The sequence below is a fragment of the Brienomyrus brachyistius genome, unplaced genomic scaffold, assembly GCF_023856365.1.
Source record: "Brienomyrus brachyistius isolate T26 unplaced genomic scaffold, BBRACH_0.4 scaffold68, whole genome shotgun sequence".
Taxonomy (NCBI): Eukaryota; Metazoa; Chordata; class Actinopteri; order Osteoglossiformes; family Mormyridae; genus Brienomyrus; species Brienomyrus brachyistius.
Genome location: NW_026042343.1, coordinates 21,838 through 45,534, shown reverse-complemented (window position 1 = coordinate 45,534; position 23,697 = coordinate 21,838). Strand labels below are relative to the sequence as shown.

Genomic DNA, 23,697 nt, shown 5'->3' with positions numbered 1-23,697 from the left:
AACACTCAAGGATAGGAGAGAGAACGCGGCCCATCACAGGGGAAGCTAGACAATGAAAAGTTTCCGTGTTTATTGATTTCTGCTGTTTATGTGTGTCAGATTAGATGGCATTACGATTAGATTAGATTCGATTTGATTCAACTTTGTTGTCAATGAGCAAAGTACAAGTAATCAGACAATGAAATTAAGGAAGAAAGATTGACTGCAGGCAGGGGAAGCACTCAGCCATGTGGAGGCAGAGGAGGTCTCACCCGGGGGGGAGTGGGCATGTGCTGATGGGGTTGATCCTGGAAGCGGACGGGGCAATGTTGCCCACCTGCCGCGCTACCGCAGGGCCGGGCTCCTGAACGACGGCGGTGCTGCCACTGGCTTCCGGAGCCGCCGGGGCAGAGACGCGTGCCAGGGCTTCGGTGCTGGTGACGTCGCCGGACACGGACGAGCCGGTGGAGGCTGTCAGGGACGCTAAGTTCAGAACGCAGCCGAGATGAAGGAACCGAGAGCGGGACTGCCAGAGCTATTAAAAACGACGACAGATGTCAACACAGACCTGGGGAGGACGCCGGTCTGTGGGGCTTCGGGGGAGGCGGGCGAGAGGGCCGGGGCGGCCGGGACGAGCGGGAGTCCCCCAGCGAAGGAGAGGGCGTGCCGGCGCTGTTTGGGGTGCGATCGCCCGCCGAGGCCATGTCCTCCACACTGTCGGCCGAAGGGGATGCGTCTCTGCTAGACCTGCAACGCAGGCACCTGCCCGGTCATCCGTGACACTGTGACGCAGTGGGAGCCTGGCGGCTTTGTGGCCAGCCGACTGGCAAAGCGTGTCAGGTTCCACCACCTGCTGCCGTTCCGCTAGACTGGCCGTGCCACCCAGTGGCCTGCTGGCATATTCTTAAAAAGCACATAAAGCCCTGGATACAGGTATGAGCTATGAAATGCTGCTGCTTTTAATTCAACATCTAGACCAACGGAACACAAATACGTACCTCAGATGATCGCTGTTCTGCTGGGAATCCCCGTTTGGAAGCGCTCCTGCAGAGGACAGCTAAATGTCAACTTGTATGACTAAACGCCTCATTCGACAGGTAAAATGCATGTTTTTTCCACCACATCCATTTTTTCCCAGTTTTAAACACCCGCGTCGCAAAAATACAATTTAAAACTACATTCATACATACTATTTACTCCTGAAACAAGTGTCTATAAATGTGATTTTATTTACAGAAGAACTGAATGATTGCAGAGGGAAATAAAAAATGTTTACAGGCTTATGAAATGAGCAGAGACACGCAAGGCCATAAATTCACTGGTGACCACATGAGAGATGTTAATGAAAGACACCCTGCTTGGCAGTGATAGCCTAATGGTTCGGAAAGCATACTTGTAATCGAAAGATTGCAGGTTCGAATCCTCAACTAACAGGGTACCACTGGGGGACCCTGAGCAGGGTACTACTCCCTGGGCGCTGAATTAGCTGCCCCGTGCTTTGTTACATATGGGTTAAATGCAGAGGACACATTGGGTTGTTGGGGACTGTGTGTCGTTGCTTGTCAACAATGACTAATCGCGTCGCCTAAGCTTCATCTACCTTCTAGCAAACTTAATTCAGGACGGCAGTTTTTTTTTTTAAATACTTGTGACTTATATTGATGCAAAATGCAAGCATATGTCTGCAAGAGGCCTTCTCCACCATGTGAGAACATATGAGTTTGTTGTCATTTCCCATGACTGTGTGCATCCCAGCAGCCATGTTTATCTGGACTAATTAAGCTGGATGATCAATTCTTAGGTGAAGGGGAGAAAAAGTATTATTTGTTATTTTTCGTGGACACTGATGCGAAGGCTGAGCCATATTAAGTCTTGCAGGGGGGGGGGAAAAAAGTGTTTTATTAAACATTTAGATCGGTTATGGTACAACAAAAGGACAGACTGAGGATGAACTGGCAATGTTTAGAACTTACGACTATCACTAAAAGAAGCGCGAGCTTAATCCAATCATTAACTGGTTTCACTTCATAGCATGCGACATAAAAACCGCAACGAGGCATCGTGATGTGTCACGCCGTGGCCACGCATCACTCGCCCGGCAATCCCACACCAACATCCTGCCTGCAGAATGCGAGAACGATGTACTCACCGATGTCGTTTGTGTCCACAGAAGAAAAAACCTCAGGATCGACCTGCATTCCATCAAGGCAGACGCACAAGTCCCCAACAATGTCTATCTGCTCTTTGTCTGTGCTGAGCTGCAACGTCTGCACAACCTCAGAGACTGAAAAAAAAAAATTATAAATCTTACTCAACTTATTTGGAAAAAAGATGAAAAAAAAAGATTAGCAAAAAGTTCAAATAAGTACTCAAATAAATATTTAAAAGCTTCTGTTAAGAAATGCCAGTTTGTCTGAAATTATAAAAAATAACATTCTCTAAGCCCTTGGAGCTACTGTCTGGGCTCTAAAGCTGGACTGAAGGGTTGCATGGTTTGAGTCACATGGCCGAAGGGACATGTTGTGAAATTCTGAATGGACCCTTTGTATTGATAAAGTAAGCCTGTTTGTTTCCTTTATGGTTGTCGTGGTGACAGAAGAATGAGTCATGATGCGGCCCATAATCAACAAAACTATCACTCAAAAGATTTAGAGACAGACATAGAATTCCTATGTTCATGACAAAAACAAAACGTTGATCACAAGATTAATATAATAAAAATGCACATAACTATGTACCACAATTAACGCTCATAAGTTTAATAATTACAGTGCAACTATAATGTAATAGTTAGATGGCGAAAACAGGAGACTTACTTTTCATGTTGTTTGATTTCAGGGTCTCGCTGACTTCTAACGTTGCCATCCCTAACAAGACATCTGCTTTCAGAGTTTGGTGACTCCACACCCTGAACACTAATTTGCTGAATGGAGTGACAATTCTGTTTGGGAAGAAAGAATTACCAGGCTTTCAGCTGTTAACTGGTGATGCAGGACAGTTAGAGAGGAAAACTGGAGAGCTTTACCAGTTCATCAGCAGTCAGAGCGTAACATGTCTGGTAAGAGAAGAGCAGGACCATGACACTCACACTGTGAGAGGCTGCTTCCATTTCGGACTGCTGGTGTTATTGCATTTCTCTGTCTTCTTTGACTGGCCGTCGACAGCAACTTCCACATACGGACTGGGCCCAAACCAGTTCTTTTTGTTTTCTTTCAGCTTTGCTGATAACACTGGTCGGTCAAAAAGGAAAGACGACATATCGGTTCAATGACTGCCTGTTTATTTTGTTACTGTGTACCTTTACAGAAGACATATGTGGAAGAACTTTTAGGGAATCATAAATTATACTGAAGCAATTCAAGTGACATTTCAGAGCGAATGGGCCTCGTGGAACCAGGTTCGGCAAGTCTGAGGGTGCGAGGCGGTACCATTAACCACTGGGCGACCTGCCTCTCCTTATCGCTCAAGCCTAAGGGCCGAAATTATGAGGGCGGTGCTAAAAATGAGCAACGTGAGAAATGTCACTCTAGCGCCTTGGGCAACGTATTAGTCCCCCCCCCCGACGCACCGATGATCTGAAGCTGAGCTTTCATGATGCAGCCGTTCACGGGGCCCGACTTGGCTGAGCTGTAGGCCATGTCAGGGAACAACCTGCGGCAGATGAAAAAAGAGGAGTGAGACTGCAGAGGGATGGGTACGGTCTTCCCATCATGGTTGGTACATATTCAACAACTTTTTGCTGGAATGACATCAATAAGGGTGTAGGATTTTATTCAACCCTGCTAATTATGGAAGCACAGAAACTATTAAATTAGTTAATTTAATTAAGTGTTCCAATTTTGTTGTTAATTGAATAAAAAATAAAACCACGAATACATCAATGCCACGGTTAAAAATACCCAGGGTCAGCTGTTTGACAGATGCCTTCATATTTTTACAGAAGCTAAAATCTAAACAAGACAAGAAGAAAAAAAAATCCCCAAAGACACGACTGGAGCAAGATGCATGATGTTCCTGAAGGGCTTTGCATACTATCTATAATCTAAGAGGTGTGGAGGAGGTCCCAAGACTCGTTGGGTGTGGTTGCATTCAAGGAACGAAAAAAGAAAACTAACCCTTCACTGTTATGACTGTTGTAAATTATTTAAAATGAATATTTAATGAATTTTATTTTACCCAGTAAATAAAAGAATTGGCAAGAAAAATTTACGGATTTTATCTAAAAAGTGTTTCCTATATTCCAGAAGTTTGAGGCTAAGTTCTAGGGATTCTAAAGGAACATTCAAGGGGAAGTGAAAATAACAGGCAACGAGAGAGTCTGTCGGAAATGTATTGGACTATTTCACAAGAAACAAAGATTTAGTTCAATATCTACAGCAATGTGTCATACAGACATGGTAGAGGCACTGGGTCTATGAATAACCACATTAAATGAAAACACAAGGATGGAGCTCGCCCAGCTGAAAAAGTGACCACCACTGTGATTAGCCAAGCCCAAGTTCCTGCTTTGTTCAATGTTTGATGGAAAGAACTGAGAAAATAACCCAAATCAAATGAGCCAGACCAACTTATTACTATTATTATTAAAAATTGGTTCAAATAAGCTGACCTGAATGGTGCAGACAAAGTGCAAAAACTCCCTTAAAAAAACTGTATCCAGGTCAATAAAACTGTTTAAATAAATTCAGTTTTTCTTAAACTAGGCCATGCCCGCCTATCATGCCTACTTTACAAGTATTCTTTGTGATAATCTGTGTAGGTTTTTGGCCATGGTTGTGTAAATCTAATTAAACAAGATTTTTTTGTAATAAGTTGACTCCCATTTGGTGTAACAGACATGGTCATTTACCTCTAGGTAATTCTCCACCTGTAACAGTAGTGCTGAAATTATAGTCCCTGCAGAAACGATAAACCATCATTTCTATCACGAACAATCACGAATAACTCCCACCTCAAAATGATTCAATGCGTTTCTTTAATTTAGCAAATATGCGACCCTGACCATGGAACTTATTCAATATCGCAATTCTTTCTTAAATTAAAAAATAAATTTTACTGTTTCATGGCGTTGCCAGTACACCACACATGAAGCACATAACCATATTAAACCATTTAGCGAAACTGGTCCGAAGGCCTATGATGACATCAGCAAGAAGTCAATGAATCAATTTTTCCTAGCTTATCTGAGAGCCTGGCAAACGTGAAAATAAGTACGTGCGCCTGCACACGCAATCGTGGCTCAGATACTCCACGCCATAATTGTTCTTGAACTTTTATTAGCAATTACCATCAGTTATACAACAATAATAGTGAAATATACATTCATTCACAATAGATGTACAAACATTTGAAGATATAGAATCATTCACGTACTCTACAAGATCAACACATGGTAGTTTTCGATAAAAATAAAAAGGTGATCAAAGTCACTTTAAGTTGTCTACATTTCTCAAGAAAAACAACATAGAATAGAGTCCGAGCAACAATATTTAGCAACAATGAAAACATATTGTATCGGCTACTGATATGAGAAGTGACCCTAGCAGGAAATGAGCTAACTCTCGGGCGTATTCTGTAATTCACAACCTAGCATTTAATTCAGTGAACAAAGTATCCAGTATCACACAGCACACACTATTACACTGTTGCCTTTAAAAATACATCCAGGCTGCTGATGAATACACAACATCAGCAGCTACATAATTACAGTCTAATAAATTACTACAGCAGAACCCAACTAAAACACTGTGGCCAGATGGACAAAATAATGTGTCTATCAAAAAGACACATTTTACTTGTCAGGAGGTGTTTTTAACTGCTCATTCCTTGAACTGTCTGCATGCTTGTTTCATTCTCCTACCATACTTAAGGAACTCCTACCATACTACATCCTTATGTATGTCGATCTAAAGCACCACAGCACACAACAATGAAATGTGTCCTCTGCATTTCACCCATATGTGACATCATGACATAGCAAAGGGCAGCTAATTCAGTGCCCGGGGAGGAGTGCTTGGGGGCAGTACCTTGCTCAGGATACCTCAGTGGTACTTTACTGGTCGGGGATTTGAACCAGCAATCTTTCAGTTACGTACCTAACCTGAATTTTTGTAAGGCAAATATTTAACTATTTATTTCTCTTTGTTTATTAATGTAAAATTAAGAAATAGCCAGTTAACATAGTAACAATAGAAATACTCTCCCCCTTTGGAGGAAATTAAATCATTTGTAATTTTGTATGGATGACAATGTCTGTTTACTTAGGCTTTTTGAAAACAAACATTAAAGCACCCAGTATATGAAGGATCTGCAGCATCAGCTACACCCATATGTAAAGAATATACATACATAAATTGCATTCATGATTAAATATGTGTTTACCACGTATTCAAAAACATTGCCAAAACAATAAACTGTTCACTGACTGCTGCTAAGACCCAGACTTTACAAATATAAGCTTCAGAAATAATGGCCACCCTCTTTGATGGCTGCACAAAAATGAGCAATGACTATTTTCATCTGCTCTGGTGTAAGTGCCCTCTACAACCTCCCCCTGCCACAATTTCAAAGTTAATAATTCATCACCGAGTCTAAAGCGACACAGCCTGCCAGGAAGCATCCAGGGCTTCTGCTGGTTACTCTGTTAAGTGACTCATAAGCCTGACTGCTGTAGGCCACAAGAGTTCCTCATTTCTGCTGATCTGGGCAAAATAAAAATGCCCCAGGATGGAAAAAAAAGTAAAACAATTAAGCACCTGAAAATCTGAAATACTGTCAGTGCTGTTTAAACATGCCTTCTGAATTTAAATGTTCTACAGAGTTTGTTGACAGAAAACATTTTGGCAGATGCTTTTGTCCAAATCAATATACAAGTGTGGCAAATATCATATTAAAAAGTAAACACCCAGGAAAAACAATAAAGCATCTGCAAAAAAATTAATGAGTGTTGCTGAAAGTCTCGCATACGTACTCCCACACATACGGACTTTACTTTCTTCTGGAACTACAAACCAATTTCAACGGTCTTCATTGCAATGCTACATTTGATGCATTTCACTTATATAAGATATAGCTTAGACTGTGCCTAGTATGGTTTCTTAAGTACAGTGAACTAACTCAGTACAACTTCTATGTCATGCTAAGCATTGCAGCCTAACTACACTCATAGACCCTAACTCACTTCCGGAACTGCGATCCCCGAAGCAAAACGCTGACTTCGTTCATACCGGTAACAAGCTCAAAAAAGGCCTTAGCGTCCTTTCACTTAGTAGAACGTTACCAATTTTAAATGGAACACATTAAATCAGTGATTAACCGAGTTTACCTAATATTCCGAAGCACGGCTTATCGTTGACTAACTGGTTAAATAAATGCACTTGTGAATTTTTAAGAGTACAACACTTCAAAACAATTACAAAACTTTAGTTTGTCATTTTTCAGAATAACTTTGTCACTTTGAGAGTTGGTATTGTGTCTGTTTCTTTAGTAAACTTTTCAGAAATTCAAATAATTTTGACTAGTAGTAGATTATTTTGAGCTATGGTTCACCATCGCACCAGGAGAAACAAACCCTCACATCTCACTTCTGGGGGCCGTTTCCACGGACTGAATAGTTCAGTTTCGATTCAATCTCGAAATCTTGACTAAAGCAGGAGCAACAACAATAGCAGCAACATTCCTAAATAACAATGTAGGAACTTAGAACATCAGCCACTCAGGTAGCGACGCTGTCTAACTGGGTCAGTCACCCGGCTTTGGTAAATATTTAGCGAGCCACTTTCGCTAACTCCGCGACAGCGTGTTCCTTTAATGTGATTGTAACAGCGCCTAGAGTGCCAAGAGGAGACGCGAGGCTCCCTAAAGAGACCACCTGTAATTAACCTGTTAATCGACATTTACCAGGCGCTTATTCCCCAGGCCGCAGCGAACTTCACCTACCCAGGTGGCTAGCTGAGAAATCTGACAGGAATCAAGCTACCAGACTAGCTAACGATACCCAGCTAGGCGGCTAAACGGAAGGCGACAGGGGGAGACGTAGGCAAATGCCGGCATGCATGACAGGCCATCGCTTTTTAAAATCGGCCTACCCGGATCCTGCGAGGCAGAGCTTATTGCGGTACGTCCTCTTGGCCCCCCGCCCCGGGTAACTATTTCAGCGGTTGTTAGTTTCTGCGTACGATAGCGGCTCACTTCAGGGGAGAAACGTCCGCCATCTTCGCGACCTTGTCACGTGACGAGCGAGAGGCTGCCGTCCACGCCGCGGCAAATAACGCGAGACTTGGGATACCGAAATACGCTGTGCAAACCCTTAGACTAACGTGAAAGTTTCACCTAAGGACAGACCGGCACAAGAGGAGTTCATTTCGATTTCGTAAGTGTTCCCATACCATTTACAAGTGTATAAAATTGCGTATTGCATTGCGTAGTTATGTATTAATACATAACTTTATCTGTGATTAATAAGCTCATATAGAATGTTAACATTTTCTTCTGAGTCCAGATAAATAATATAAAATACCTGACAGTAAGTCATTGTTTACCTTGGCTGACTGTTTTGATTCATGGCTGCATTATAGTGTGCTATGATGAATCAATGGCCAAAGTTTTTTGGTATTTTTTTTAGTAATGGTATTCTGATCAAACACAGCATTTATAACTCAATAACATGCGCACGAAATCGAATTTCTGAGAAAGGGCCAATAATAATACATATTTAATTATTTCAACGCAAGTTCCTCACCACAGGAGCGCATCTTACCCAACATCAGAAATTCAAGGCTGCATTCGATAGGTGGCGATATAGCTTTTTCAACAATACAAGGAGATGTGAATCAGCCTACATACTTAAATCTGTACATACTTTGTATGCATTATTCTACTTACTAGTGCGTTGAACTACAATAAAACAGTAGTCTCCTAAATTTTTTTACAGTGAGACCTACTTTTACCAAGAAAATAATCTGGAGGTGGTTGTCACGATATGATACTATGAATATAAAGGATCGACATTTGGCGACCATTGCATATTAAACGAATGAAAACGTTATCGCTTGAAAAATATTAAATGCAATAGCTATTCGACGTTGTAACTAAATATTGGAATTACGGAGATAGATATAAAAAGAATGTCTCAGTTAATTCCAACTTTCCATCGTTATGGAACGATGTTTTAATTACGTGACAGGCAGTAATGTCTGCAAAGGATGGACACTGAAACCACGGAACGATTCTTAAAATCACGGCACAGATCAACAAGCAGTCATCCTAGCACTTGGCAATGCATGAATATATCTCACTCAGTGCGTTATTTATAAGAGAAAGAAAACATTTTCTCTCTTAAACAAACAAGAACATAAAAAAGTATATAGCAAGCTGAATGACATTTAAACACATGACAAGGATTCTAAATTAAAACTGCACAAGGTTTTGTACGTGAAACCAGCAATCATTGCAGATAATCCGTGTCCAAGTGCTACCATTTTGTAAATACTTACGGTAATCTGAACAAATACTAAATTTAATGTCATTTTATTTTAAAACGTTTAATTTTTAATTTGCATAAGTACAATTTACTCTACAAAATGTCCAATGATGTACAATGGTATATATATATATATATATATATAAAAGAATTTTAATTCTGTGACCTTGCTGTTGCGATCACCATAATATTTATATTGTCCAAACCTTTAAAAGATAGCTAATGAACTTTTTACATGAAGCATCTCCTTATATCTCTTTATATCGTTCTATCTGGGACTTGTTTTTTACGTTATATTTTCTTTACTTTCGTTATACTTTCTTTCTTTGAAGCTTTTCCCGTTTTCTGAAGGTTTTTTTTAAGTAGTGAATTTAAAAAGTGACTAAGGTTTGTACCATGCTTAAGGAACTCCTTAAGCGACTAAGGTATCTTCCAAAATGCACAAATATTTTTCATAGATTTGTTTATTGGGGGGGGGGGGGGTGTTTAGAGAAGTTCAGATCACAGATGTGTAGGGTTAACGGGGGGGGGGGACACTAGTGTGGTCTGTGCCATCTCATCTCTCTGATTGGGTTCCAAACCCTGTCCTGGTACCCATGCTGCACGCTGCCATCTGTTTTCTTGGGCTGCAGAGTTCAGAAGTGGTGCAGCTGATGCCTCTGCACGTCAGAGTAAGACCTTCCCCCTCTTGTCGGGTGGGTGGGGTGTACTGGGGGTGTAGGATCGGAAGCTTCAGGGAGGCCTCTTACCTTCCAGCTGGAAGCTGAGTGGGACTGAGATCTTGGATCACTGCATGCACAGCTGTAGGGTAAAACACCCAGCCAGCAGAACGAGAATGTGGTTTAAACAGTGGGCCCTGTTCTGCCTTTGATGTTTACCAGATATATTTGTGGTGAGACTCGAGTAAATATACAGATGAAGTGTTAACAGTCAGCTGCTCTCCTTAAGTATTCAACCCAGACACTGAGGTCAAAGGTGAACTAAAATTAAGTTAATATATCAGAAACCAAGTGAACCTTGGTGGTTTGTTTTTTACCTTTCACATAAATATAACTTTCAACACTTTCTTGGCCCGACATGTAACCTGTTAAATAATCCACTTGCAACCAGAATGCTACCAGGCATTCCGATATTGCTGGTAGGCAAATACAGCCGCTGAAAAAATTGAAAGACCACTCTATATTTTTAATCAAATCTGCATTTTTAAAATCCTTGTTTAATCGTGATTCTGCTGGCAGAAGGCAACGCTGAGCGGCAGGTTGCTTCCAGGTTAAAAATTTCTAAGACAGCAGTACACAGGAATAAGGTGAAGCAGGAAACACTGGGAACGGCCAGAAACCAGCCAGGTAGAGGGTGGAAGCGACCTTCTAATGCCAGAGATGACCGTTAACTTATCTGAGAGTTTCTCATGAATCATAGATGATATCAAGTGACCTTCCAAAGGAATGGGAAGCATTAAGTGCAGGTGCGAAGTGCACTGCTAGGACAGTTCATATCAGGCTACTACTAGCAGGACTGAAGTCCCATAAAGCAAGGAAGAAGCCCTTCATTAATGAGAAACAGAGAAAAACTAGGCTGCAGTTTGCAAAAAAACAAATATATTATTCATGGACACACAGCCAGAAATCGAGAAATGAGTGAAACTAAAACTTGTACTGTGGTCTCACTTTTTCCCATTGCTGTAGTTAAATATGTTAAGTCCTAGATGTGAGCTTAACACTAGATCGTAGAGAACATCCATCTATTTTCTATACCTGCTTGACCTATGCAGGGTCACAGGAGTACGAGGTCTGTGGGCACAAGACGGAATAATCCAAGATGGGGTGTCACACACACCCGAGCACCCTGGGGAAACCCCACAATGGCATTGGTGAACAAGCAAACTCCATCCACATGGAACCATGGTAGAGACATAAACTTTGGTCTTAGAGGTGTGAGGCAACAATGCTAACGTCTGCACCTCCCCGTACAGGACGTCTTCATCAAACCTCTTTGTTGTAGTAGTACGCGTATCGTATGCCCACAAAATACAATCCACAACACTATATCGGCCATCCTCTATCGTTCTCTTTCACACTTTTGCCTCGCAACCAAAAAAAATAGCCGTCCTATGGAAATATCATAGCCGAGAGCAGTGGTTGCCAACTGGTCGATCACAATCGAAAGGTCGGTCTACAAGACATTCCTAATTGTCCCATCACTGTCACGCATCCCCCCCACCCTCGCAAAATATATTGAGGAGGGCCTCTCCCCAGTCAGGAAAATATATTGGTAGGTTCCCATATTATTTTATGTTTAAAAGTAAGTCCCGTTGTAAAAATGGTTGGAGACCTGGGGTGTAGGGCATGTACATATAGTATAGATTTATTATTTTTGATGTTACAAACCTTGAGAAATTGGTTATTCTTTATTGTGAATAAGAAAAAGAGAGATATCTCACTTAGTTAACTGTAACACCTGTGGAAAGAAATCGGTCTACCTATTAGTGGCAATACCATTGTCAGTTTAATCAGAGTACCAGAGTATTACATTCACCAAACAGATTGAGATAATGCTTCTTATTGCTGTGATTTTGTCGGCTAAAATACCATCTGTGCTGATCGTGCACAGCGTTATGTAAACAGCCGTATTGCTTAAGGGATGCCAGGGAAGGAGTCGATCTTGACATAATGACCAGCTGAGAAAAATCAATTAAAGTAAGCTATTTTACCCATATATAATTAAGATCGTCTCAGGGCAACAGTCAATATTTTCTTTAGCTACGTTTTAGGGACATTCTGCAATATGTGGTGTGAAATCTGTGTTGACGGGAGGGAGTTAAGCGAAAATAAAGATGTGTTTACAAGCAGGCCTAATTAAATAAATGATAGAAATGGAAATTTGCCCATAACACTTTCCCTAGTTGAAAAAATGACAGTTGGATTTTCTTTCTTTTTTTCTTATTGGTCTGGCAGTACTAGTCCCTGTTGATTGCATTGGCTCTTGGTCATTTTTTTAAGAAGAATGCATATATTTAATAAGAGTATTTTAGACAGGCAGTCTGATGATCTGTGTAAATAAAACAATCCATTTCACAAAATGGATATTGGGTGTGAATTTCAAAACTTTGCTCGCGTGTCTCCTGGAGGCATATAAGAAATGAAGTAAATCCTTTTTGGTAGACGTAGCCAACTTGTTAACTGAGTGACAGCCCGCGTTGCATTAAACCCAGCTATCTAACGTAAATATTGTTTTTTTTTTTTTTTTTCTGTTGTGATGTCCAGACATGTAGCTAATGGGTAAAAAAAATAATCTGCGTCGGATGACGGTGTAACTCATATTATCCAGATCAGTTATAGGCTACAGAGGAGGCCAAAGGAAACAGATGGTAATCAAATCTGCGCAGAACTGAATGCAGAATAAAGGTAATTAGTCTACCATATGGTACGACATATCTGGCCAGTCTTAACTTTCAGAATTCTCTGGAATTTATCCTGTGTCTTGAAAATATCCTTAGTGTTTTTTTTCCCCATTTTCCTTTTGTTTTTGGAGCCAAAGTTTGTAAGCTTAAAGAGTGTCAGTTGTCTAGCCAACCAATGCAGCTCACGGCTCCACCCATTGGCTCTCCAAAGTTCAGCCAAGCAGTCAGATTAATCACCAAAGAAATATTCTAGTTCATCTATGCTTTGCACTACGCCTACCTTTGGGGAGTGTGCCTTTTTTTTACGTAATGGAACACTGATGTAGGCGCTTGACATAACATCTACAGATGCATGTCAGACTGACGCATTGCAGTGACGCCAAAATTTGATTAATTAGGTAGATTATTACTTAGCATGTCTGTTATAATACTCTCTTTGCAGCCTCAAATAGGTTGCAGAAAATGTGGTCCAAGCCACTGGATACTGTAATCGGTTAAAAACCAGGGAGTGATTGAAATAGATATACTCAGAGATATACAAAGACAAGGTAAGGTCTGTTTCTGTCAAGATGTATTCACACATGAACTCTGGACATTCACTGGTGGCACATAACTGGAGAACGTATTCACACCTACAAGAAATACTCCGGTAGGTTTAGACATGAGGGGCGGCGCTTGCGTAGCGCATGCAGCGGGGGAGGGTACGACAGAAGTTCCCAAATCCCATCCTCTCCATGTTATTTGGGGTCTTCTTTGTGTAAATGACCCTTTTCTTTGCCCTTTGATGTTTTTGTTTTTCCTTTTTTGCACCAATCACGTGATAGAAACATCATGGACACGCCCACTTACTCGCAGTGAATTCTCCAGCCAAATCCCTTCTTCGTTCACACATGAGAGTCAACTGGAGTTACCCAGACTTTGTACTAGGGAGCTGGCAGGGTAAAGTTCACTTAATGTCCGGTACGACAGATACATACACACATATAGACCCACTGAGGAATGTCTGGAAAGGTTCAGGGTGGCAGTGGACGTCTGAAAGGGGCTTCAGCACCCATTACTTATTTGGTGTAAGACTTAATACATTTTAAACTTGGATTATTATTGCAAAGGTGCTGAATGTGAGAACCTGGCTTGCACAGTTTTTTTTCTCCTAAACAACAGAATACTTGCCGCATGCCATAGAAATGAAGTCATCGGCTCAATGAAGCAGACAAGCAGCATACCAAGAGGCTGAAATTGCACATTTAGTTTCATCCTGCAAACTGTGACAGGAACGTTCATGACGCAAAGGGCCATATATTTGTTTTTATAACAGTAGAATAGGACAGATTGTAACAAAACAGTGATGAGTGTTGTTTTATTGGCCATAATTAGCATAGTTAGTCTTTGTTGCGGCTCACATGAGGCAGTATTATTGGTAGCACGACTTTCCATTATCTGAGTGTTGATGTGACATGGGTTTCTTTAAGTTTTCCCACTGTAGATTGATAACTACGCCAAAGAATGATCAAAAGAAGTCCAGTACATCATAATGTCATTGCTCAGTTTCTTCTGATCAACTTCATGTGAAACCATGCGTAACATCTGACCCAGCAGTGATGCTGTCATCTATTAGACTTATAAATTAGATTATTTTACAACAACAACAAATTTATTTTTGTATAGCGCATTATCACAACATTACATTGTCTCAAAGTGCTTTATATTATCCCTGCCCAAAGCCCCCAGTGAGTAAGCCAGAGGCGATAGTGGCAAGGAAATACTCCCAAGAAGGAAGAAACCTTGGGAGGGACCAGACTCAAAGGGGGAGCCCATCCTCCAGGGGCCGGCAGGGAGAGTCAAATAAGAGAGATGGTTAAGTGCCAAGTCACACTTTCCCAATTTACTTGCTTATAAAGCACTAAATGGAATAGCACCTTAATACATCACTAAATTTCTTACCTTTTATATTTCCACTAGTATTCTGCAATCAACCCGCTTTAGACTGTTGCATCCTCCAAAGGTGGAACACGGAAATGAGGCAGCTGTTCTAGTCCAATACTATGGAACAAACTGCCAGAAGACATTAGACAAGCTGAGTCGCTTAAAACTTTTAAAAAGCTATTAAAACACATATTTTTAAATTGGCTTTTTGCTCTGTTTTTAGTCTTTTTATTATATTTAACTTTATTTTCTTGTTCTCTTCTTTTAATACTGATGGAACCTTTTATAATTTTATTCTGTTTTGTTCTGTGTTTTATATATTGTATTCCTATTTGTTTTACTTTGCTTATTTAATTATAGGGTCCTATTCCTTCTTTTTGCACCTGTGCCTTAGTTGTGTACTTTATGCAACTTTTCCATCTTTGATTCTTATTTTAATCTCATATGTGAAGCACTTTGAGCTTCTTCTCGTCTATGAAGTGCTATATAAATAAAGATTAATCTTATTGTTTTATTTTTATACATAAATATAAATTCTCGGTGTTGAAAGTGGAGTCTGCATGCTCTCTCCGTGTGATCATGGGGTTTCCTCCGGGTTCTCCGGTTTCCCCCCTCAGTCCAAACCATGCTGTGATGACTCGGAGCTGCCAGAATGTCTGCTGGTGTGCCTGTATGTGTGAATGGTGGGCGTGCTCTGTGATGGGGTGGGGTGGGGTGGGGTATTCATCATCCTGGGGTATTCAGTGCCCTGCGCCCAAAGCTCCCGATCCCCACTACTCTGATAGGACAAGTGTGTATAAAAAATTGACCAGTGGATGAAGGGATGGATGGAAAATATATTGATACAACGTAAGGTTTATTTCATGTTGGTTACAGAAGTTCTGATTTATTTTTTTTTTAAGTTTTGTATCATGAAAGCGAGTAACAAAATTAGACAAAACGTGTTCCAGATTTTTACAAAATTGAAAACAAATTTATTTCTTGCTTCATAAAGATGTTTTTATAACCAGTGTCATAGCCGGTTTACTTGTTTTGGTGGTTATATGCATGAGTAATTCAGCCACATTTTACTGACAATTCAATTATTGAAATTCAAAGCTGTTTACTGAAAATTAGTAGTTAAAATTTTAAATGGACTTTTACAGCAAATCTGAACTTTTAGGGTTGAGGGGAAAAAATAACCTGAGTGCCTAACTTAGTAGAATGAACCGTTTTCATGGAAGAACGAATCTGTTTCAGTATTTAAGATTTAAGCACATAAGCCGCCCGGCTCCCTGGGCCTGTCAGGCAATCGTCTGGTGTCTTGTAACTCGCGGTGTGACCTGTGCAGAATTAGATTACAGAGTTGAGTGGCCATCTGAACTAATTAGCTAATTAGGCGGGAGGTCTGAGAAAATGTACCAATGAATCCAGATGGAGAGTAGAGAGAAAAATGGCCATGTTGGATTCAGATGCCGAATCCCCTCGCAGAAACAGACTGCAGCCATTTCCTCCTGAGGATTTTAAATTCCGAGGATCTGTTCCCCAGGCATCCTGGGAAATGGCAACCGGTGATCTCTGTAGCAGTTTCAGAAGCTAAAAACAATTATGAAAATGAATTCCTAAACAATAATCATTGCCTAGATAGCGTTCCCTTGAAGTGCCTTAGTAATGTGTTATTACGGTTATTCATTGTGGTTATTTGGGGTAATTGTTAAGCCTAAGTGCTCCGTTATTAGCGATGGGACCCGAAATTGGACTTTTCATTTCCAGCACCTTAGGGAAGTTGGTTTGGTGTCGCGCTGTTTGTTACCCTCTATTAGGTACCGGCAGCTAAAAATTGAAAATGGGCCCAAGTTAAATTTAATAAATCAGAACGTTTTATTCGGTAACGCTTTACATGAACTGCACCTTCATAATGCCTTTATAATGCATTCATAGAACATTCAGTTCACCTTCATACTGGATTCATCGAACATTCGTAAGCAGGATATAATCATACTTTAATAGATTTAATATACATTAATAACAAACATTATACGATCTAAAAAGTGTGGTTTTTGTAAAAAATAATGGCAAGGTATAGGTCGGCAAAAAGGTTAAGAAATGTCCTTGAAAAAAATTGATGTTTACATTCATCTCTTCTTTCAAATCAAGTTATTCCACGATGCTTTTACTCGTCTCAGCCTGTCTCACACGCACACATTCCTGGCAAGCATCCAGATTTATTATTTTAAAAATTCCCATACGTCTTTGTGACTTTAACTGGAATGTGTGCTTCTTTTGTTCGGTATATTTTATTTCTGTAATTTTGAAATCGGCGTTGAACTTGGTTTTGTTCGAAATTCTAGATGCTGTTTGATTTGTTCTGTGTTTTGTTTCCATCGGTCCCTGTTTTTAGGCAAATTTTCTTTTCTTGATCAAAGACACAATTTTTGTTAAAGTGATGATTCTATCGTAAGACTTAAACCTCTGCTGTAATCTTACCTTTCGATGTAGAAGCAGATTGAAGTTTGTATGAAGCCTGATTCCAGTAAATTCATTTGGCATGTTGCGGTAACAACTGAATAATTAATGTCTTTCTCAGTGCAACACAGCATTGCAATCATTGCACTGTACAAATTAGAAAAATCAGGCCGGATGGAAAGAGGTTCGTCACACATAGCATGAGCTTTGATTTTAGCAAATGAAGCAGGGGTTTGTCCTTGCATTCTGTTTTGCAGCCAGTGATGACTCAAAGGCAGACCCAAACTCCAACAAGGACCCCCCCCCATAACCAAGCTTACATGGATAATGATGTCATTTTGGGCCACAGTCCTTTTCAAAGAATTGTTTCTGTCTATCCATCATAATTAGTACTTTTGCTATAAGAACTAATGTACTTCTACTTGATATCCTGCAAGAACTAGTTCTGAATATTCTTGTACAGTTGTGGCCAAAAGTTTTGAGAATGACACAAGTTAGCTGCTTTGGTGTTTATAGATCTTTTTGCCAAATGATACTATGGTATACAGAAGTATAATTACAAGCATTTCATAAATGTTAAAGACTTTTATTGATAATTACATTAAGTTTATGCAAAGAGTCAATATTGCAGTGTTGGCCCTTCTTTTCCAAGACCTCTGCAATTCGCCCTGGCTGCTCTCAATCAACTTCTGGCCCAAATCCTGATCTTCTTGTATAATGAATGCTTGGAGTTTCTCAGAATTTGTGGGTTTTTGTTTGTCCACTTGCCTCTTGAGGATTGGCCACAAGTTCTCAATGGGATTAAGGTCTGGGGAGTTTCCTGGCCATGGACCCAAAATGTCGATGTTTCGTTCATCGAGCCACTTGGTTATCACTTTATCCTTGTGGCACGGTGCTCCATCATGCTGGAAAAGGCTTTGTTCATCACCAAACTGTTCTTGGATGGAGGGGATGAAGTTGCTCTCAGGGAATGTTTTGGTACCATTCTTTATTCATGGCTGTGTTCTTAGGCAAAACTGTGAGTGAGCCCACTCCTTTGGCTGAGAAGCATCTTTAGGAGACAGTCTTGGCATTTGCTGGACTTTCTTGGGCGCCCTGAAGCCTTCTTTACAACAATTGAACCGCTCTCCTTGAAGTTCTTGATGATCCAATAAATGGTTGATATTGATGCAAACTTACTAGCAGCAATATCCTTGCCTGTGAAGCCCTTTTTGTCCAAAGCAATGACGACTGCACCTATTTCCTTGCAGGTAGCCGTGGTTAACAGAGGAAGAACAATGACTTAGCACATCACCCTCCTTTTAAGGCATCCAGTCTGCTATTCTAACTCAATCAGCATGACAGAGTCATCTCCAGCCTTGTCCTCATCAACACTCTCACCTGTGTTAACGACAGAATCACTGAAATGATGTCAGCAGGTCCTTTTGAGGTGGGGCTGAAATGCAGTGGAATATGGCACAGTGGATTATGTTCATTTTTAAGGCAAAGACGGACTTTGCACCTAATTGCAATTCATCTGATCACTCTTCATAACATTCTGGAGTAAATGCACATAGGCATCATAAAAACCGAGGCAGCAGACTTTGTGAAAATCAATATTTGTGTCATTCTCAAAACTTTTGGCCAAGACTGTATATAACATATGAAAAATGACACAAAAGGCTAAGGTCATCCTCTTTAGGTCGCCCTCTGTACTGATCACCTAATCCATGCTAAGGTTTAACATCTGCTCAGATGAGCCCAAACTGCTCTGTAACAATGTTGCTAATTCATTTGTTTCATAACACTGACTCACTCAGTTTTGTTCTTGCCATTTTGCTATTAACTGCAATTGTAGTCATTGGTTCCCAATGGATACTAAACACAAATGTTATTGCAAAGGTGTTGCACCCAGTGAGATTGCTTGTCAGTGAACCCTTTACTCGGAACAACTATAATATGGCTGTCAGTTTATTCCTACTTGAAATGAATGTTGTACTTAAAACTACTGGCTGTTCCTGATGTGATATATATATTTTTGTAAACAAAGGCATAAAGTAATTATTTTTGTTATAAAACAAATAAATTTGCAGTACTTTTACTGAATCAAGCAAATACTCCAAGACTATTGTGAGTATCCTTGAAGTAAAAGGAGATGCAATTATTTATGAATTTTGATTGGTGAACTTCCTCAAATTTGCCCCTTTGGATTATGTTTTTTCACCACTTGGGGGAGCACCTGAGCTTATTCTCAGGAAAAGGCTACAAGCCTCAGGCTGGGACTTCATGGCCTTGACGTCTCTCACAACTGGGAAGTCATTGTATCCGCATGCCTGTGGTTATCCCCCAGAATAAGTTTTACCCAGGGGAGGATTTTTAAATAAAGTACAAACACAGTTTTCTGATTCTTTAATATGAATTCTCAGATTATAATCGGGAGCTGTTCCTCAATTTTGTTCATGTAATTTTATAAAGAAATCAGGTGGCTGTGACTGCTGATGTATAGCATGCGTGTCTTTCTGTTGCTTAGGGTCGTCCTATTTTGCAGTGAAGCTTTTCATTCTGCTTGGAACAATAGACCTTCTCTGGATTTTTAGTTTTCCGCTTCTCAGTAGCCAAAGGTTCAGAAGGGGCTTTAACACAAACTCATCTGTCTCTCTTTAGTCCTCTGTGAATGATTGCATAAAGTGTCAGGTTTTCTCGTTACCCTTGTCACTCTCTGTACTTTGGCAGAGGTAACACTGATTTAAATATATCACCACCTGCTTCTGCTCCACTTGCACAATGGGGGTATTCATTTTGAACCTTCCAGTGGACTAAACCAGCAGACCTTCTGAGTTGACGGGGATCTGGGGGACGTAAACTTACGGAGCCAGGTCTTGTACTTTGTGGACTCACTCTTAAGAATTCTGTAAGCATTGGCGTAAGTTTAATATCGGCATGAAGTGGATGATGTATCCCAAGGAGCACAGCAGTTTATAAACATACTGCTTGATAGTGCAATTCAGTTACGTTCAGAGAAGCAGAAATCACTGGTCGGTCATAGGGTGCATTTACAGCAGTTTATTGCGATTAGATTCTAATGGTCAATAAAAGTGGTAAAACTGGGAGAAAAATCTAAGTTGCTCAATAGGAGATGTTAATACTGAAGAATAAACAGCATGGAGGAGGCACAGCGGTAGCTACACAGGAAGGACATGAAGTTCATGCTGCTTGGACACAGTGGAAGCACAATGGGCACCTGGGGGCGAATCCCGAAATGGACCAGGAAAGCTGAGGTTCTTACAGCATCCACAGTGGAGCGACCTGCTGGCTATTCACAGACTGTCTGCACCTTCAGTCAACATACAGCATCATTTCCCGTGTTCTTTGTTAAACCAGAAACACATGGGCTCTCTAGTGATCTGTGTTAGAAGCAGGAAGTGGTGTTACTGGACAGCTACAGCTCCCCTAGTGAGTGATATAACGAGAGTCCTGCCATTAGAAGTAAGTCAGACCTCGAAAGGCTTTCTCTTCTACCACATAAAATAACCACTCAATTGCTCCTTCACAATTTGTAGCCCTTAAGTGTCTCTCCTTTGAGACTCAACCACACACTCTGCTGTATATCAACAGACAGCAGGTCAAGAAGATCAGGAAGTTGAGAAGTTCCCTGATGTGAAACATAGGAAGGGATGATCGTATCAGACAGAGGAGCCCGTGTCTAGCTCCCATCATCCATCCATCCATCCATCCTTCCATTTTCTGAAACAGCTTGTTCTATTCAGGGTCGGAGGGAGGATGGCGCCTATGCCAAAGGTTATGGGGCAAGGCAGGGATCAACCCAGCAATCCTTACCTAATGCATTCTCCACCACCTGCTTGGGTATGACAAACGCAACTTTAAATGGGTCACATAATCCTTGCTGCATATGACCATCTCTACGAAAATTGTTCCCTATGTAGCTTAAACGCCATAAAATCCACAATACCCTTACGTGGGGGTGTTCTGTGTTTTGATTTGCCATGAGGGGCCAGTATAACAGAATTGTAATTAGAATTGCAGAAAGTTGGCTACATGTATTAATATCTGTACAATCTATGAGTCATAAACGACAGCGGAGTTTAATACATGGAGCGTGATGTTTCCTCCGCAAAGCTTTTCGTAGGCTGTCTGTATTACTTCCCTTCTTGTTATCCCCATCTAAACAGAGCAAAATAGCTGGAACTCCTCACACATCGTTCTTTTATGCCTTCTGTGCTGGGCGAAATGGTCCCTAAGCATTGATTAGCGGCATGCGTGTCTTTCACGTTCCCAAGCGTTAAGCTGGAAGCTCTTGAGTGAGGATGCAGGACTCGTTTAGTGATGTTCCTCCGACTGCTCTCAGATTTCAGGTTAGCCTTCCATAGCTGAGTTAAACGGTGACCATTAAAACTTACGCTAATACTCCTCAATCGCCATGTCTCGATTTTCATTTGTTAAACGTGTGGCCACTCAGTCATCAAGTTCAGGAGTGTTTTTTTGGGGGTTGTCATTTTAATAATCCTGCTGAAAATTGTTTCTGAGATGAAGCCTACATGCAGGAATTGTAAGGCGATTCTCCACTTGGCAGGCCAGCCTGGAGTGATGAATGGAATACCTTATAATACACAGCTGATTTTCTTAGCAGAGGCTGTTACCTAGGGTGCTCTAAATTATTCACGTTTCACAGTAATTGAATTTGCATTTGTTGGTTTTTATTGAGTCGCCCGAGTTAAGCGCCTTACCTTTTGCGAGAATAAGAGCTCTGTGCTTCTGCTTGTCTTCCAGCCAACTTCTGATGCATGTCCTCATTGCGTAACACTCCTGCTGTAAGAGCTACGCCACGACCTCCCACCGTCATAAGCGTCATCTCACTTGTAGCTGTTTCTCTAAACTATAGCAGGCCAGGCGACGAGGTGTTGTCGCTTTCTGGAATTGCTTTTCCTGTACCACTTTCTCCTCTCTCAAAAATGTTGTTACTTTTCCTCGTCCGCAGTGCTGGTGTGAAACTGGCAAGCTCATAGTTCCAGTGTGTCCTTCAAGTCTCGGGGCAGATGTTGGCTTTGAAGCAGGACTTCTAGAGGAAACTGGAAAGATGTTGCCAATGCCACATCTTGCCAGGGTGACGGTTTATGGTACATTTCTCTAGTGTGTGCCAAGAGGCATTTAAGCTGTGCCAACAGCCTAGAAGCACTCAGCCAATTTTGAGTTTGTGTGTGTGTGTGTGTGTGTGTGTGTGTGTGTGTGTGTGTGTGTGTATATATATATATATATATATATATATATATATATATATATATATATATATATATATATATATATATATATATATATACTCTTACCATTAACTCTTTTAGTTTTAATCTTCTACACTAAGAATCTGCAATATATTTATGTATAGTTGTTGTGTTAATATATTTCACCTAAAGCACGCCTCACTAATCTATGAACTTCACTTCAGGCTAAATTCTTTTAAAAGTACATCAGCAGTCACTGGGACTTGAACCAGCAGCCTTCAGGTTATTTTTTCATCCTTAACCACTACCTGATGCCTTTACAGTGATATTCAATCCTGAAACACTGATAGGCAGATGGAAACTGGATGAAGCCTAAAGGTAATACAAATGAACCAAACGTCAGCAATGTCCGGGAATTGTCTATATTAAAAGAAAAAAAAAATCTGTATGAAAATATATAAGTGTACATATTGTGAAATGGTTAATTAAAGCATGGTTAATTAAATCGCATACATTTATGTTTAAATATACACACTTTCAGTGTGTAAGTTTTTCATGCATTATGTGTTTATGAACCTATATTATAGGTGCATAAATCTCATCTAGCTTTTTCGCAGGACCTGCTAAGAGGTTGTTTATTGACTTTGACTTTCTCGCATGCAGCATGACCAGAAGGAAGAAACCAATAAATGCTGCTTCGTAAAAGGACTCTTGGCAGTGACCTGCCTGGGTCCACAGGGTGGATCTGGGAAGCGTATGTACAGGGAAGTTCAGCGCTTCCCTGCAGGCTGCCGATGACGCTTTCTCTGCGATGAAAAGATGTCTCTCCTCTTTGTTCTCACGTCGGTTCTGCAGAATAACCTTCCTGGTCGACCGACTAACCTGTTGTGCAAAAAAAAATAAATAATATATACAGCATGCAAATTTTGTCATGTAGAACAACAGCCAAATTTTAAGAATAGCTATTGCAAATAAATTGATTTCACATGTTCATAATATTATTTATGTTCTGCTGGAAATGGATAATTGGTCTCTCGCAAGACAGATGACGGCTGAAAAATAAATCGCTAATGGAGTTTTGCCGGAACAAGCTGTTTAGTTTATCCTGGTAGCTTGAAATTTTCTCCACGAGTTTCAGCCATCTGTCTTTCAAGTGTCCTAATGGGATTAATGCAGGCTTTTAAAATGTTTTTTTTTTGTACTTTGTTTACTGTACAGAAGCGGGGGGGGGTGGAGTTTTTTTTTTTTCTAAA

At 40.6% G+C, this 23,697-nt stretch overlaps 1 protein-coding gene and 1 long non-coding RNA gene across 2 annotated transcripts in view; one reads left to right on the top strand and one right to left on the bottom strand.

Annotated features, from left to right (window-relative positions):
- LOC125725507 (E3 ubiquitin-protein ligase Itchy-like) overlaps positions 1-8,258 on the bottom strand; it is a 17,202-nt gene extending 8,944 nt beyond the window's left edge. The window contains exons 1-8 of the mRNA XM_049002455.1: positions 8,170-8,258; positions 3,548-3,630; positions 3,068-3,209; positions 2,796-2,920; positions 2,129-2,263; positions 978-1,023; positions 548-726; positions 252-450 (exon numbers count right to left, since the gene is read on the bottom strand). Coding sequence (XP_048858412.1) covers positions 252-450; positions 548-726; positions 978-1,023; positions 2,129-2,263; positions 2,796-2,920; positions 3,068-3,209; positions 3,548-3,630; positions 8,170-8,192 — 932 coding nt within the window. The 5' untranslated portion in view covers positions 8,193-8,258. The remainder of the gene's footprint in view (positions 1-251; positions 451-547; positions 727-977; positions 1,024-2,128; positions 2,264-2,795; positions 2,921-3,067; positions 3,210-3,547; positions 3,631-8,169) is intronic.
- On the top strand, positions 7,406-23,697 carry LOC125725509 (uncharacterized). Its single transcript, XR_007387511.1, has 3 exons — positions 7,406-8,350; positions 22,768-22,822; positions 23,108-23,697. It is a non-coding gene; the product is annotated as an uncharacterized LOC125725509 (long non-coding RNA).